Source organism: Culex quinquefasciatus, chromosome 2 (assembly GCF_015732765.1).
Source record: "Culex quinquefasciatus strain JHB chromosome 2, VPISU_Cqui_1.0_pri_paternal, whole genome shotgun sequence".
Taxonomy (NCBI): domain Eukaryota; kingdom Metazoa; phylum Arthropoda; class Insecta; order Diptera; family Culicidae; genus Culex; species Culex quinquefasciatus.
The window spans coordinates 88,350,697-88,364,964 of record NC_051862.1 but is presented as its reverse complement, the minus strand read 5'-3'; the positions used below and the strand labels follow the sequence as shown (position 1 = coordinate 88,364,964).

General features: G+C 39.3%; 1 protein-coding gene across 1 annotated transcript in view; it reads right to left on the bottom strand.

The window, feature by feature from the left end:
• Positions 1-14,268, bottom strand: part of LOC6048282 — a 22,278-nt gene extending 8,010 nt beyond the window's left edge. Inside the window, exons 1-2 of the mRNA XM_038254355.1 lie at positions 14,021-14,268; positions 13,645-13,923 (exon numbers count right to left, since the gene is read on the bottom strand). Coding sequence (XP_038110283.1) covers positions 13,645-13,923; positions 14,021-14,134 — 393 coding nt within the window. The 5' untranslated portion in view covers positions 14,135-14,268. The remainder of the gene's footprint in view (positions 1-13,644; positions 13,924-14,020) is intronic.

Genomic DNA, 14,268 nt, shown 5'->3' with positions numbered 1-14,268 from the left:
GCATTCGATCCGGAAGAATGTCAAGAATCACCTCCAACAAGGTAGATCCAAAACAGAGGCGTCTACCTTAAGAGCAGTTCTCTAGGATTTCGGTCATTCGATTTTTTTTTGTATTTTTTAATCTGACTGAAACTTTTTTGGTGCCTTCGGTATGCCCAAAGAAGCCATTTTGCATCATTAGTTTGTCCATATAATTTTCCATACAAATTCGGCAGCTGTCCATACAAAAATGATGTATGAAAATTCAAAAATCTGTATCTTTTGAAGGAATTTTTTGATCGATTTGGTGTCTTCGGCAAAGTTGTAGGTATGGATACGGACTACACTGGAAAAACAATAATACACGGTAAAAAAAATTTGGTGATTTTTTTTATTTAACTTTTTGAGCATGAGCATGAGCATGAGAGACCACCCATGGTTGTCCTTCTCCGTTGCTGAACAGGACCGTTATATGCTATCAGCACAACCAATCATACGCTTCAACGATCTAGTGGTGTTTCCCTTATCAACAGCATGCATGAATGCGCCGAAAAGATAAAACATCACGATCATCAAAACTAGAGCTGGTGCGAATAGGACACAGTCGTTGGCCACCAACGGCGCCCGCCATGTCAGTTTGTAGATCTCGAGGGAACGGGACGGGAATGTTAGTTAGCACAGGCTGCTACCAAGGGTGGGTTCTATACGATATCCACACCCCCGCGTGTGCCGGAAAACTACTTCTACTTGGGATTTTGTTAGTAGGGAAGGGTAATGGTCAGGATTCATCATAGAAGATGATGATGTGACCCAAATAATCGTATAGTTTTATTAGTTTATATATTATTCTCAAGGCAAGCAATCGGATGCTGCTGTTGAGACAATTCCCGTTTATTTGATATGGAGTTATATAAATGGTATATATCTTAGGCAGCCGGCTGTGGAAAGATAAAACCAATGTTATGTTTAATTATTTAGAAAGATATTAAACTCCGCGTAACACTGGTAACACGAGTTGATGCTAAATGATTTACGTATATGAATGATTTATCAGGCCATACTTTAAACATTAGGTGGGAATTTGTATAATCACAGGGAGGAGTGTCTTGAAACCTCAAACGACTTATCTCAACAAACATTACCGGATGGTCCTTCTCTTACACCGATAAACACGCAAATACTCAAACTAACGACCGATCAGGACGACCGAGAAAAGTATACGAACGAGATCGCGACGTACATCAAGCAGCAAAAACTTGATTGTATTTGAAATAGAAATAAGGATAACGATTGGAATTTTCTCACCGGAAATAAGTCCATTACGATGGTTAAGATGATCGGTACCATACACCCGCGACGGCACACAATATGGCGATGGCTACTTGGACGCGCGACGTCTAAACTCCCATGATCGGCTGTTATCGAATCACCTGCACAGGAAACCCTATCCTATTCATTCTGACATATTCATTCCAACAAATACACACTCACAACGACTACGACATCCCTACTTGAATGTTCCTTCACAATTCTAATAGGAAATTTTCGCGTGTATTAGTATGATTCATACGTCCGAAATCAATGGCATCAGGTCCTTTCACTTACATAACCAAAAACTTGGAAGTTGTCACGTGATTATAAGAAAAAGTACGACGAATTAGGGCCGCGCGGAGAAAAATATTGCAAAATTTACGAAAATTACAATTTAACTCGCAGATTATGACGGTATGTACGCGTTCCTAATTTCTGACCGAATTTACACTATCCTGTCCAATTTAGCTTCAGGTGGATCAAGATCACGACGCTGACGGCAACCTCCACTGGTTGCTTTGTATACCACCAGATGGGAACTGTTTGTTTGGAGCCCTAGTGCACCAGCTGAACGGGATGACTCCCGCTAATCCGTTGTTTAACATCTACTGCGGTAACCTTCGGCAGGACGCGGTTGACGAGATCCGCGAAAACTTCGTTTTTTATGAAGAGCATCTCTCGCGTTACGCTGTTGAACTTGTTTCCGGTGACGCGCCTGCCGCTGAGAAGGTGGAAACCTACTTGACCAACCTGGAGACTCCGGGCTACTGGGGTGGAGCAGAATGCCTATCCGCAATCTCGAACCGCTACAAGGTGAAAATACAAGTGTATCAGGGCACCGGCAGGGTCACTTTTTCGCCCCTCGGATCGCCCACCGAACCACCCGTACTCCGGGTATTTTACCGCGGTGGTAATGGCACCCCAAATCATTACGACAGTATCATCTGCGTCCGGCCACGAAACCTAGTTAAACCCATCCAAGCCATTCCAATCTGCGGACCAGCAGGACCGTCCCTACTCCAATCAATCATCATTCAGCTTACCGGAGCGATCCCGACTGAGACTGAGCTGAACGTGTTCCGATGGCTGGTGGCGGAGGATGCGGATACACGTGGCCCCCCGTTCTTGGCGGAATGCGGTGTCGGTACCACCGAGCGGAAGAATTTCACTTTCCGAATCCGACTTGGAAGTATCGAAGGAGATGCTGTGACCTTCGTTTCGCTGGCGGCCCTTCTACGGTTGAGAATTTACGTGCGCTATCCTAACGGTGACTCCTTACGGTACGATCCCGCCGAAGAAGGACATCTTGCTGCTATAAGCGTGACGGGGAATACGGCTGCCTCTTCCACTGTACTGCCCAAAACTGACCCGACACACACTTGCCCTCCTCCAGATCCCTACGATCTCGCTCGCGCAGTTGTACGTGGCGGATTTAGTGCGACTCAGAGTACCATTGCAGAGGAAATACAAATTGACCGGAGTAGAGGCCTACGATTCGCGACCCTCAATCTGAATGGGTGCCGCCTTTCTGCTAAGCGGGATTCCCTGGATAGCTACCTGTCGTCGCGCCGTATCCACATAGCAGCCGTACAGGAAGTTAATTTAGAGTGTGAAAGAACTGCAACGAAGAACTACGATTGGCACCTGGGCAAAACTGCAACAAATCGTCGTCGGGGACTAGCCGTGCTAGTGAGGAAGGGGACATCCATAACTCTATCTGCAATATCCACTCGATCGCCGTATGTCCAGATGCACAAAGTTGGGTTTACGGTAAGGACAGAGAGTAAAAAGGAAAGAAAACTGGATTTTGATGACTAACCTTAACATAACTTTGTTCTACCTAACAGGAATCAGGCACAAAAAAAGAGCTGTTTCTGATGAATGTGCATGGACCAAACCAACGGAACGACAAATTTTTTGCCAAATTGGGGGCATTAATGAGCGAACTTCCTGATGTACGACGTTTGCTGATTGCGGGCGACTTTAACAGCCATTTAAGTAGCACAGGTTTGGTCGACAACGAAAAGCTACTCATTGGGAAATACGCCGGACACAACACATTTAATGAAAATGGCCAGCAGATGAGACTTTTTATCAACCTCCACGATCTGTGTGTGCGGAATACTCAAGTTAACGCTAATCCTGCTTTCAAAACGACGTGGACAAACGGGAAGACTAGCAGCCAAGTGGACCATGTTTTAACCTCCCTAAGAAGCCAATTGTTTTTGACAAGACTGCAGTGCTTGGTGCCGGAAGTGGCGACGGACCACAAAATCCTCTCCTGTGATATTCTAGATCGTAAAACACCTTCAATTTCTGCTCCGCTTTCCTCGCCTCAACCAGCTAAAAAAACCCGCCTCGAAGTCACAACGTTGAAAAATGAGAACATCAAGAAAATGTTTCATGAACAGCTGATAAAAAACCATGCCCCTTCCCCACCTGACTCACCTATTGAACACTCTTGGATAAAGATGTGCGACAAAATTCGCAGAAGCGCTACTGCCGTTCTAAAGTGTAAAAGCTCCATACCACCAGATCGGGACTGTCGGGTAGCGCTAGGAGAGGTTAAACGTTACTCGTTTCGTGCAGGTAGATCAGCGCACCCTAAGTGGGCATTCAAATTAGAAGAAGCCAAAGAAGAACTTAGGAGGAGAGTACGAGACTACGAAGAGAGGCAGATAATCGAATTCTTTGAGAATCTCTCACGAGTACCCGCCGGAGAAAGGATCAACAAGACTTACCAGTTTTTGAAAAGGTACAAAGTGAGAAAAACGAACCGACGCCGAGCACCAAAGATCCACATCAATCAATGGGTAGAAGAAACAAATGAGCCCTGCATGATCCCACCACTCCTAAGCGAGGACTCAAACGAGCCGCTACCGGATCCACCTACTCTCAACGAGATTGAGAGCATCGTGCTTAGTGCAAAGAATGGCAAGTCTCCCGGCCTTGATGGCATCCATTCCGAGTTTTATAAATACGCCGACCAACAAACCCTCGAAGACCTGCACCAGTTACTATGCCAGATATGGAGAGAAAACGAGCATCCCGCTGACTGGAAGAAGACTGTTGTAGTGCCCATCCCGAAGATATCCTCGCCTACCAGTGTTGATGACTACCGCCGGATTTGTCTCAGCAGCACCGCGTACAAAATATACGCCATTTGGCTACTCAAGAAGCTGCAAAGCTACGTTGGTCCACTTGGAGTACACCAGTCCGCCTTCCTCCCAGAGCGATCTACGATTGACCATTTACATGTACTGCAAAGGGTTATGCAAGAGACGTGGAACCAAGGAGATCCGCTGCTGCTGATGTCTCTCGACCTTAAAAAGGCGTTTGACCGGGTCTCACTGACTTCCCTGCCTGCTATACTCAAGGGTATGTAGTTAAGATTCGATAAATAAACCCTCTCTCCGCCTCTTTTACCCCCAAACTAGTTTGATTCATCTTTCACATCATCTTCCCTCATTGTAGGCAAAGGCGTCCCCGTGAGAGTTATTAATCGGGTGTTGGAGTGCTTCCAGAATGAGGAACAGCAGGTACTATGGCAGGGGCAGCTGTCAAGGGCCGTTGTGCGGAAGCGCGGTATAAAACAGGGGTGCCCCCTTTCCCCATACATCTTCAACCTCATAATGGAAGCCGTCCTCGAGTCCGTGGAGGATGAAGTACCGCAGTTAAGGCTCAATCAAGAGAGATTCCTCAGCTTCCCCATGTTGCTTGCCTTCGCTGACGATCTGATGCTAGTATCTAAAACGCTACCTGATCTGGAGATTCTGCTGGAGAAGTTGGTCGAGTACCTTGACTGTGTTGGACTGAACCTTAATGAAAACAAGTGTAAAGTATTGATACGACAGCCTACTGGAGACGCTGTGCCGGAAGTGACCATATTAGGGCGGACGTAAAGTTTAGCCATTGACTGAACAATCTGTCTCTCGTAACCTCTAATCGAGTTTCTGCTGTATTTTGTTAACACCGCAATCTGGGTGCCATACAGCATAGAAGGGGCGACAACCGCCTCGTATATTACACGTGCAACCTCCCAACTAGGTTTGTACTTCCTAAGGAATCCCAAAATCATTTTGGACACCCGCACAGCTGTGCGGCAGCGCGTCCTTATGGTCATCGGTCGGTCCAGCTTTGGTGTTAGGTAAACCCCAAGGTACTTAATGGTCTCTGAATTTAAGTACCATTAAGTACCTTGGGGTTTACCTAACACCAAAGCTGGACCGACCGATGACCATAAGGACGCGCTGCCGCACAGCTGTGCGGGTGTCCAAAATGATTTTGGGATTCCTTAGGAAGTACAAACCTAGTTGGGAGGTTGCACGTGTAATATACGAGGCGGTTGTCGCCCCTTCTATGCTGTATGGCACCCAGATTGCGGTGTTAACAAAATACAGCAGAAACTCGATTAGAGGTTACGAGAGACAGATTGTTCAGTCAATGGCTAAACTTTGCAGGGATACTCAACACCTATTCCTATCTGTGAACTCACTACTAAAGAAAAAAAGAATTACTAAAAAGATCAGGGTGTATCAGATGCGCTGGTTGGGACACGTGCAGCGTCGACCTTACCACCACCCACTAAGAGTAGCCTCGCGATTCAGAGCAACTCGCCTACGCTCATGCCGCCCATCTTTTACTATGTGGGATATGATTAAGCAGAACATTGCGCGATACAATAGTCACAACTACAGAACCTGGTGTGAGCTGTCCCACGATAAGGAAAGATTCAATATGGAGCTTCAAAAGATTTACGAGAAGGACGAGTCGGATAACAGCAGCTGGGGTAATTGATGTTTAATTTGAGTTAGGTTAAAAATTTAACCTCTCCTCTTGTTACAGAAACGGACGATGAATGAACCATAAAACAACTAATCAGAAGTCTTTGAATTATTGAAAGTGAGCAGCAGTGAGTTCACAGAGAAGAAACGGGAATAACAATAAAAAGAAGACAGACATGGAACGAACTCACCAATTTGATGTTTCAGACCCTGCACAACACTCATTTCTTTAACAGGGACTTAATTTTGACGCCATCCAGACATTATGCCATGTAGCCTTGTCGATAAACAATAACATATATCCGCCCTTAGATCGAAGCAACACATCTAGGGCCAATTTTAGTTTCTTCTGTACTCTTCAGCCGTTTAAAAAGGAACACCTCAGGCTTTCACAATTCACAATTTGCACTTCAAAACTACAGTTTCAAATTCCCTGAATGGACTTTAAATTCTTTACACAATAGCATTCACGCTATCAAAGGACAATTACTCATTACATACAAACTCACTACTAATACTCCAGAGTATGTACAGTTTTCTGATAACGGAACTTTTTATTCCAATTGGAATTTCTGTCCAATCTAATTCCGCAATAGAGTTATCTACGTGCGCATGTATTGCGTATACGTACACGAAAAAGATTGAGGTTAAATTTTGTACCCGTCAGCAAAACAAATGGTGTGGAAGTGTGCGTGAGAGCGGTCTTAGATAACTCTATTTCTAAACTGTCAACAGCTGATTCTTCACCACGGATCACCACCAACACCACTAAAGCAATTCAAGCGTCTGCAGTGTCAAATCTTTGAAGCATCTGACAATCCCTGCGGGAAATGGTGATTATGAATATTCGCAACTTGCATGCAAGTTGCAACTGACACGAGCACAAATGATGCAAAACTGATCTTTTTTTCAACGCGCCCGGAAAACAAGATGCCTGAGCAAAAACTACTTCGATATTTGCAAAACTTTTCGCATAAATAACTCGAAAAAGAGATCAAGTATCTCTGAATCTACATCGCGCTGGGCAAAAAACACAACATAATTAAACTTTGAACCACTTTTAAGGTAATCTCGTCTCAAAAAACAACTGAAATTTGGCAAAAATAATCACGCCCCGTAAAACAAACACTACCCGATTTCACTTGCACGCCAGTCGTGATTTTTTTATTTAACTTTTTATCACTAAAACTTGATTTACAAAAAAACACTATTTTTAATTTTTTTTATTTTTTGATATGTTTTAGAAGGCATAAAATGCCAACTTTTCAGAAATTTCCAGGTTGTGCAAAAAATCACTGACCGAGTTATGAATTTTTTAATCAATACTGATTTTTCAAAAATCGAAATTTTGGTCGTAAAATTTTCAACTTCATTTTCGATGTAAAATCAAATTTGCAATCAAAAAGTACTTTACTGAAATTTTGATAAAGTGCACCGTTTTCAAGTTATAGCCATATTTAAGTGACTTTTTGAAAATAGTCGCAGTTTTCATTTTTAAATTAGTGCACATGTTTGCCCAGTTTTGAAAAATATTTTTGAAAAGCTGAGAAAATTCTCTATATTTTGCTTATTTGGACTTTGTTGATACGACCTTTAGTTGCTGAGATATTGCAATGCAAAGGTTTAAAAACAGGAAAATTGATGTTTTCTAAGTTTCACCCAAACAACCCACCATTTTCTATCGTCAATATCTCAGCAACTAATGGTCCGATTTTCAATGTTAATATATGAAACATTTGTGAAATTTTCCGATCTCTTCGAAAAAATATTTTGGAATTTTCAAATCAAGACTAACATTTCACAAAGGCCAAACATTCAATATTACGCCCTTTTAAAATGTTTGTCTTGATTTGAAAATTCAAAAATATTTTTTCGAAAAGATCGGAAAATTTCACAATTGTTTCATATATTAACATTGAAAATCGGACCATTAGTTGCTGAGATATTGACGATAGAAAATGATGGGTTGTTTGGGTGAAACTTAGAAAACATCAATTTTCCTGTTTTTAAACCTTTGCATTGCAATATCTCAGCAACTAAAGGTCGTATCAACATAGTCCGAATAAGCAAAATATAGAGAATTTTCTCAGCTTTTCAAAAATATTTTTTCAAAACTGGGCAAACATGTGCACTAATTTGAAAAACTGCGACTATTTTCAAAAAGTCACTTAAATATGGCTATAACTTGAAAACGGTGCACTTTATCAAAATTTTAGTAAAGTACTTTTGATTGCAAATTTGATTTTACATCGAAAATGAAGTTGAAAATTTTACGACCAAAATTTCGATTTTTGAAAAATCAGTATTGATTAAAAATTCATAACTCGGTCAGTGATTTTTGCACAACCTGGAAATTTCTGAAAAGTTGGCATTTTATGTCTTCTAAAACATATCAAAAATAAAAAAATTAAAAATAGTGTTTTTTGTAAATTAAGTTTTAGTGATAAAGTTAAATAAAAAATCACCAAATTTTTTTACCGTGTATTATTTTTTCCAGTGTAGTCCGTATCCATACCTACAACTTTGCCGAAGACACCAAATCGATCAAAAATTCCTTCAAAAGATACAGATTTTTGAATTTTCATACATCATTTTTGTATGGACAGCTGCCGAATTTGTATGGAAAATTATATGGACAAACTAATGATGCAAAATGGCTTCTTTGGGCATACCGAAGGCACCAAAAAAGTTTCAGCCGGATTAAAAAATACAAAAATTAAAATTGAAGAAAAAAGACCGATTTCGTAGAGAATTGCTCTAAGTTATAATAAAAAAGGCATTTCCAACTTTTTTGATCCCGTTGGGGCTACAAGTGTTAAACTGTTCAAAATCCATGGCAATCTTCCGAAACATGAAGTTTAAGTGTTTTTTTTTTGCACATTTATCGAGTCTTAAATTTGTTTAAAGGGGGAACAAAAAACCCATCATTTTGAAGGTAAAACAGGACAGTTCAACAACCATGTTTAATTCGCCATATTTGATGATGGCACGTTACACCTTAACCAAAGATATAAAGTTATTTATTATAAATGAAAGGTTTTCAAAAATACTGTTTTTTGATTTTAATTAAAAACGTTACCGTAAAACGGGGTGACTTTGACAGCCAGGGTTTGAGATTTTTTCGCAAAATGAAGAGTACAAATAAAAAACATACGGAATTGTATGGAATCATACTGACCGGGCAGAGAAAGGTTCAAGGTACTCCTAGAAGAAGTTTTCATTAAATTTTGAAAAGTATAAAAATTAGTTTACTATAATTAAGAAAATGTTGATGAATACCATTATTTTCATATTCTCAAAGTGTCATGATTTTCTCAATGAACATGATTTTAAATCGGAAAAAACGGAATGCATTTTCGGATTCTTCGCACAATTTTTCACTAGGAGAAGGTCAACGAAGTTAGTAAATCATAAAAATTGTATGTTTTAGAAACATAATTAAATAAAATTTCCAAATTTGAAGGCATTTTCAGTAAAACTAATTTTATACAAAATGTGAAAACTTTTGACTTGTGCTTCGAATTCAGTTTAAAATGCAATATTAACGGTACACATCAACCATAGCTTTTGAACCCAGATTTCTGTTACAGACATTTTAGTATCTTCAATACTACGGGAACTATCGATATAATTATTTATTCATCCCCTAAATTACTGTCTTCGTAGTTATTTACAACAAAGTTTTACTATTTTTACTATCAGATTCTTACAGGATTGGGTCCGTAAGTTTGACAATTTCGGAATAATAAGACAACCACTTCCTTGGTTGCTGTGCACCCTTAATTGATAATTGTATAACCAAAACTATTTTTTAACAAATTTCAGGCAAAATTCTGACTTTTTAGCAATTTTACTTAAAATTTATAAGCATTTTGTTAAAAAGATTATAAACTTGGTTAACTAAATATAAACTTGATTTTTTTGTGTTAAAACTATATCAGCCACCTTAGCGATGGTACATTTGCCGTAAAAATAAAATTTGAACACCTTTAACCTGATTTTTCAAAAATTTGACTATCAAAGTCACCCCGGTATTTAAAATAAGAACTTTCAATGCAACTATTTTTTTAAACACTATTGAAAAATCGTTTTTTTTTTCTTTTGTGTGGCCCACCCTAATAGGGTAGAGGACCCAGAAATCGCCCACTTTATAGTGGCAATCTAGGAAATTTGATGAGAATTTGATGACAATTTATGGTTTTTGGTTCTATTTGTTGTAGAACGTTCATAAACTATTTGATTTTAAGTTTCCACAAGGTTTTTACAATTACATGTTCATTTTTTATAAAATTTTGCGTTTTAATAAAGTGCTCTGAAGAGCCTATTTTCGCCCCCCTAAATCCAATTTTCGCCCACCCTTGGAACCAGTTTTCGCCCACGACAAAAATCAATAAATCAAATGAAATTATGACACAAAGCTAAGCAAATATGGTCACTTATTGATACACAACATGTTCCCGAAGCTAAATTTCATTGATGTGCACATATTTTGACGTACATATTATAAATTGAGGTTCAAAAAATCCTAGGAGTTTTTTTTCAGATATTATCCTACTTATTTTGAGATTCTCTGTCTATTACAACTAAAACCAAAACATGTTCTCACTCTCATTAAAAAATATGACTGAATCAAAATTTGTGATAGAACTCATGTGTCCCTGTTCACCCAAGATAAGGGCACACAGTTACAATTAGCTCCATGTTGTTGTGGATTTTGTTAGGGGAGCTTTAACCTTATGGGTCATTTGCTCTCGAATTGACTCAATATAAAACATCGAGTACCTCTTAATAAAAATATTAAAGCACATGTGTAACTACTTCTCCATCCTCTGCTTAATTTGTTCTCCTATGTACCAGTAAACTTTTACAACATTTGAACCAAAACCCCTTATGAATGAAAGTAATTAAAATGATTATTTAACCTTTAAAAATAATCTAGAATGTTCCAAATATATTTTCAAGCACATTTCACTGCGATCAGATTCGTTTTTATGGTAAACGAAAACTGGTTCTAGATAAAATCTGAAAACACAATACTAGATTTCGCCCTGGGCGAAAATTGGATCTCATGTTTTTTCATGACCCCAGAAATCGCCCTCTTTATTTTATTGAAATAACCTTTGGTAAACGTTTAAAACAGGTAAATCACTAGATTTTCATGAAATTCAGACATACAGTGAACTAATTAATTATTCATTTGCATTATTTTCGGACAAAATGAGTTGTTTTCCTCATTAACATTATTACCCGCTGTAGTCTAAATTGACAAAAATATGGCGGCTGCAGTAAGGCTTTTTGAAAAGCTTATAAAACATAATAAACAAAAGATATTCATTAGGAAAGTTTCAATTAGTACTAGAAATGAATGAATATGTAAACCTGCATTATAAATTCAACCAAAAAACGGTATGAGTTTGCTAAATACAGATTAAATCCAGTAGGTGGGCGAAAACTGGAGCAGGGCGAAAACTGGGTCCTCTACCCTAGTACATGTTTAAAGAATAATTGTCTTGAGAAAACCCTTAACAGTTGGAAAATATTCCAAAAATAAATGAAAATCCTATCAATGTCCCCCGCTTTTTTCTCATTCAAAACAATATTAGATTGTATGTACAGAATTGTTTTAACCAGAAAATCAATTTTTAATTTCTTTTTTAAACAATCTGACAACTAATAAAATATCACTGAGCATTTAGCTCATAACTTCTGATAGGGGTACCAGATCTGCGATGTTTTATGCTCATTTGGATGTTTTAGGTCTTTCAATTGTCCAACTAATAACGGGTTGGATAATTTGATATTAAACAATGAAAAAATTGTAAAATTTTCTGATCTCTTTGGAAAAAAAATATTTTGCAAATTTTAAAATCGAGGCTACTGTTTCAAAAGGGCCTAAAAATAAAAAAAATGCGGAATTACAAGGAACACTTGTCTTTTTTGCATTCAAAGTAATGCAAACCAAAGCACAACATAATTGTTTTTGCTTAGTATGAAAGTTGCACAAGTTTACCTGTCAAGACTCGAAGTTTCATGCAAAACTTGGTTTTCGAAAATAACTAGGTATTGCCAATGCTTTTAAAATATAATTTTTGTTAATTTTTTTTTCGTTTTTAAAAAAAAAAAAACTAAATTTGTAGAGGCCAGATTAACTATTATTTGTTATGTACTTTCATTATATTTCAGAGTCTATTTTTTTTGCTTAGGCTGTCTTCGATTTTTGCTAAAATATTGAATACAAGCCTTTGATCCTAATCTAATCTAATCTAATCAGACCCTAGCGCTGCCAATCTTTCGAAGGGATCCTGGAGAGTGCCTTAGGTTAGATGACGCCTAGCACTCTTCTTGTCATTTATTAACATTTGTAGTGCTCCATTGCACCGGAATGCGTTGAAACATCACAAGCGTTAAAGCGGCCAGGCCTACTGCGTAAAGCCGTATCGCAGAGATGACTCGTAATTGGGTTGAGTTTGAGCACTAAGTGTTCGAACAACAACACAATTCTGAATCGACAGGGGAAGAAGAAGCGTGGGGCACACCACCATACGCTCCGAGATTTTGGTAGTATTCGTAGGGAGCACCATGCTAAGAAGGTTTGGTACTCCGGGACCCTCTGGGATGGGACATTAGGGTGTAATATGGTTGTATGGAAAAAAAATAAAATTGTCCAAATTTATTGAGCACAGCACTTTTTTAGTTGCTTTTGGGGTCCTAAACAACTCCCCAAAGTTTGGGACCGATTGGTTTAGTGCCCTAAAAAAAGATACAGCATGTTCAAAACTCGTCTAAAACGTGTTTTTTGCTCGAAAATCACGTTTTAGACGAGTTTTGAGGAAGCTATATCTTCTTTCAAGAGCAAGTTAGCACCAAACTCTCTTCGGCAAAGTTGTTGAGCACATTCCAGAGCATCCGAATATGAGTCCAGTTTTGACACAGCATGAAACGTGGATTTGGTAAATATCAAAATGCAAAAAAAAAAAATGTTCCATGCAAATTTATATGGAAAATTGAATCGCTTTGCGCAAAGTGAGGACTAAACCAATCGGTCCCAAACTTTGGGGAGTTGTTTAGGACCCCGAAAGGAACTGAAAAAGTGCTGTGCTGGAAAATCGATTTTGATATTACACCCTAATGGGACATTATGTTTCCACGAATACCCTGGACACTATTTGCCGTGGTTATAGCGCCACAACTCGTTCTATTGAATACAAGCCTTCATAAAAAAACAATAGTTTTTTTGTTTGCAAAAAAGTTTTTTTTCTGGCTTCACGAATTTAGACATTTATTTCGTTATTTACAAAAATAAATTAAAATGATAAACCTTGAACAATTGTAAGCAAAGAAGGTTTTTCAATTTTGTTGCATTGCAGTATTTCAGCACTGTTATCTATATTTTGGATTTTATCGGAGGAACAGATATCGATAAAGCTTTAAATAAAATAATCATTATTTGTGTCGCAATGTTAAATTGCATGTGTAATGTTGAACCAAATTGTGATTATACACAACCATGGAAATTTGATAAGAAAAAAAAACACTACTCAACCCGAAATTCCCACCACGCATGACTCACCGCAACTCCTTGCTCGTTTGTGCAATTCCCACTGACGACATCGTACGCACAATATCCGGCAAACTCTTCCGCCGCAGCTGCCCTGCCAACGTACTTCACCGCGGTGTCCAGCTCGGGCGCGTTGGCAAAGTTCTCCGCCGTTACCCACAGCAGCAAACTCCCGTGGACGCCTTCCTTGCAGATGTGCGCCAAGGTACGATCGATGTGATCCACACTGAACGACTTGACCGTCACGGACATCAACGGCGACCCGCTGTCGCAAATTTCCGCCAGGAACGTCTGCAAGAAGAAGCCAAGTCCAAATTACAACTCGGTCACATTTCGACAAGATAACGATTTCCGCTGTCTTCAGCGATTGATTGACGGAGTCCCTCACCTTGACGTCCACTTCCTGTTGACTTCCTTCGAATACACTACCACCGAGAACGACACTTCCGGACAGCGCAAGAACCGCCGCGACCAGCGCGAACATCCTGTACTGAGATCCCATTTTTGAACAACTGCTCGACGCTAAACTCCTGCCACAACTGACTGAATCCGCTCCAGGCGAATATCCGAACTCGACTGGTTCGATCGATGGATTCGCACAGCCCGATAAACTAATAACTGATAAGCTGCTGCGGC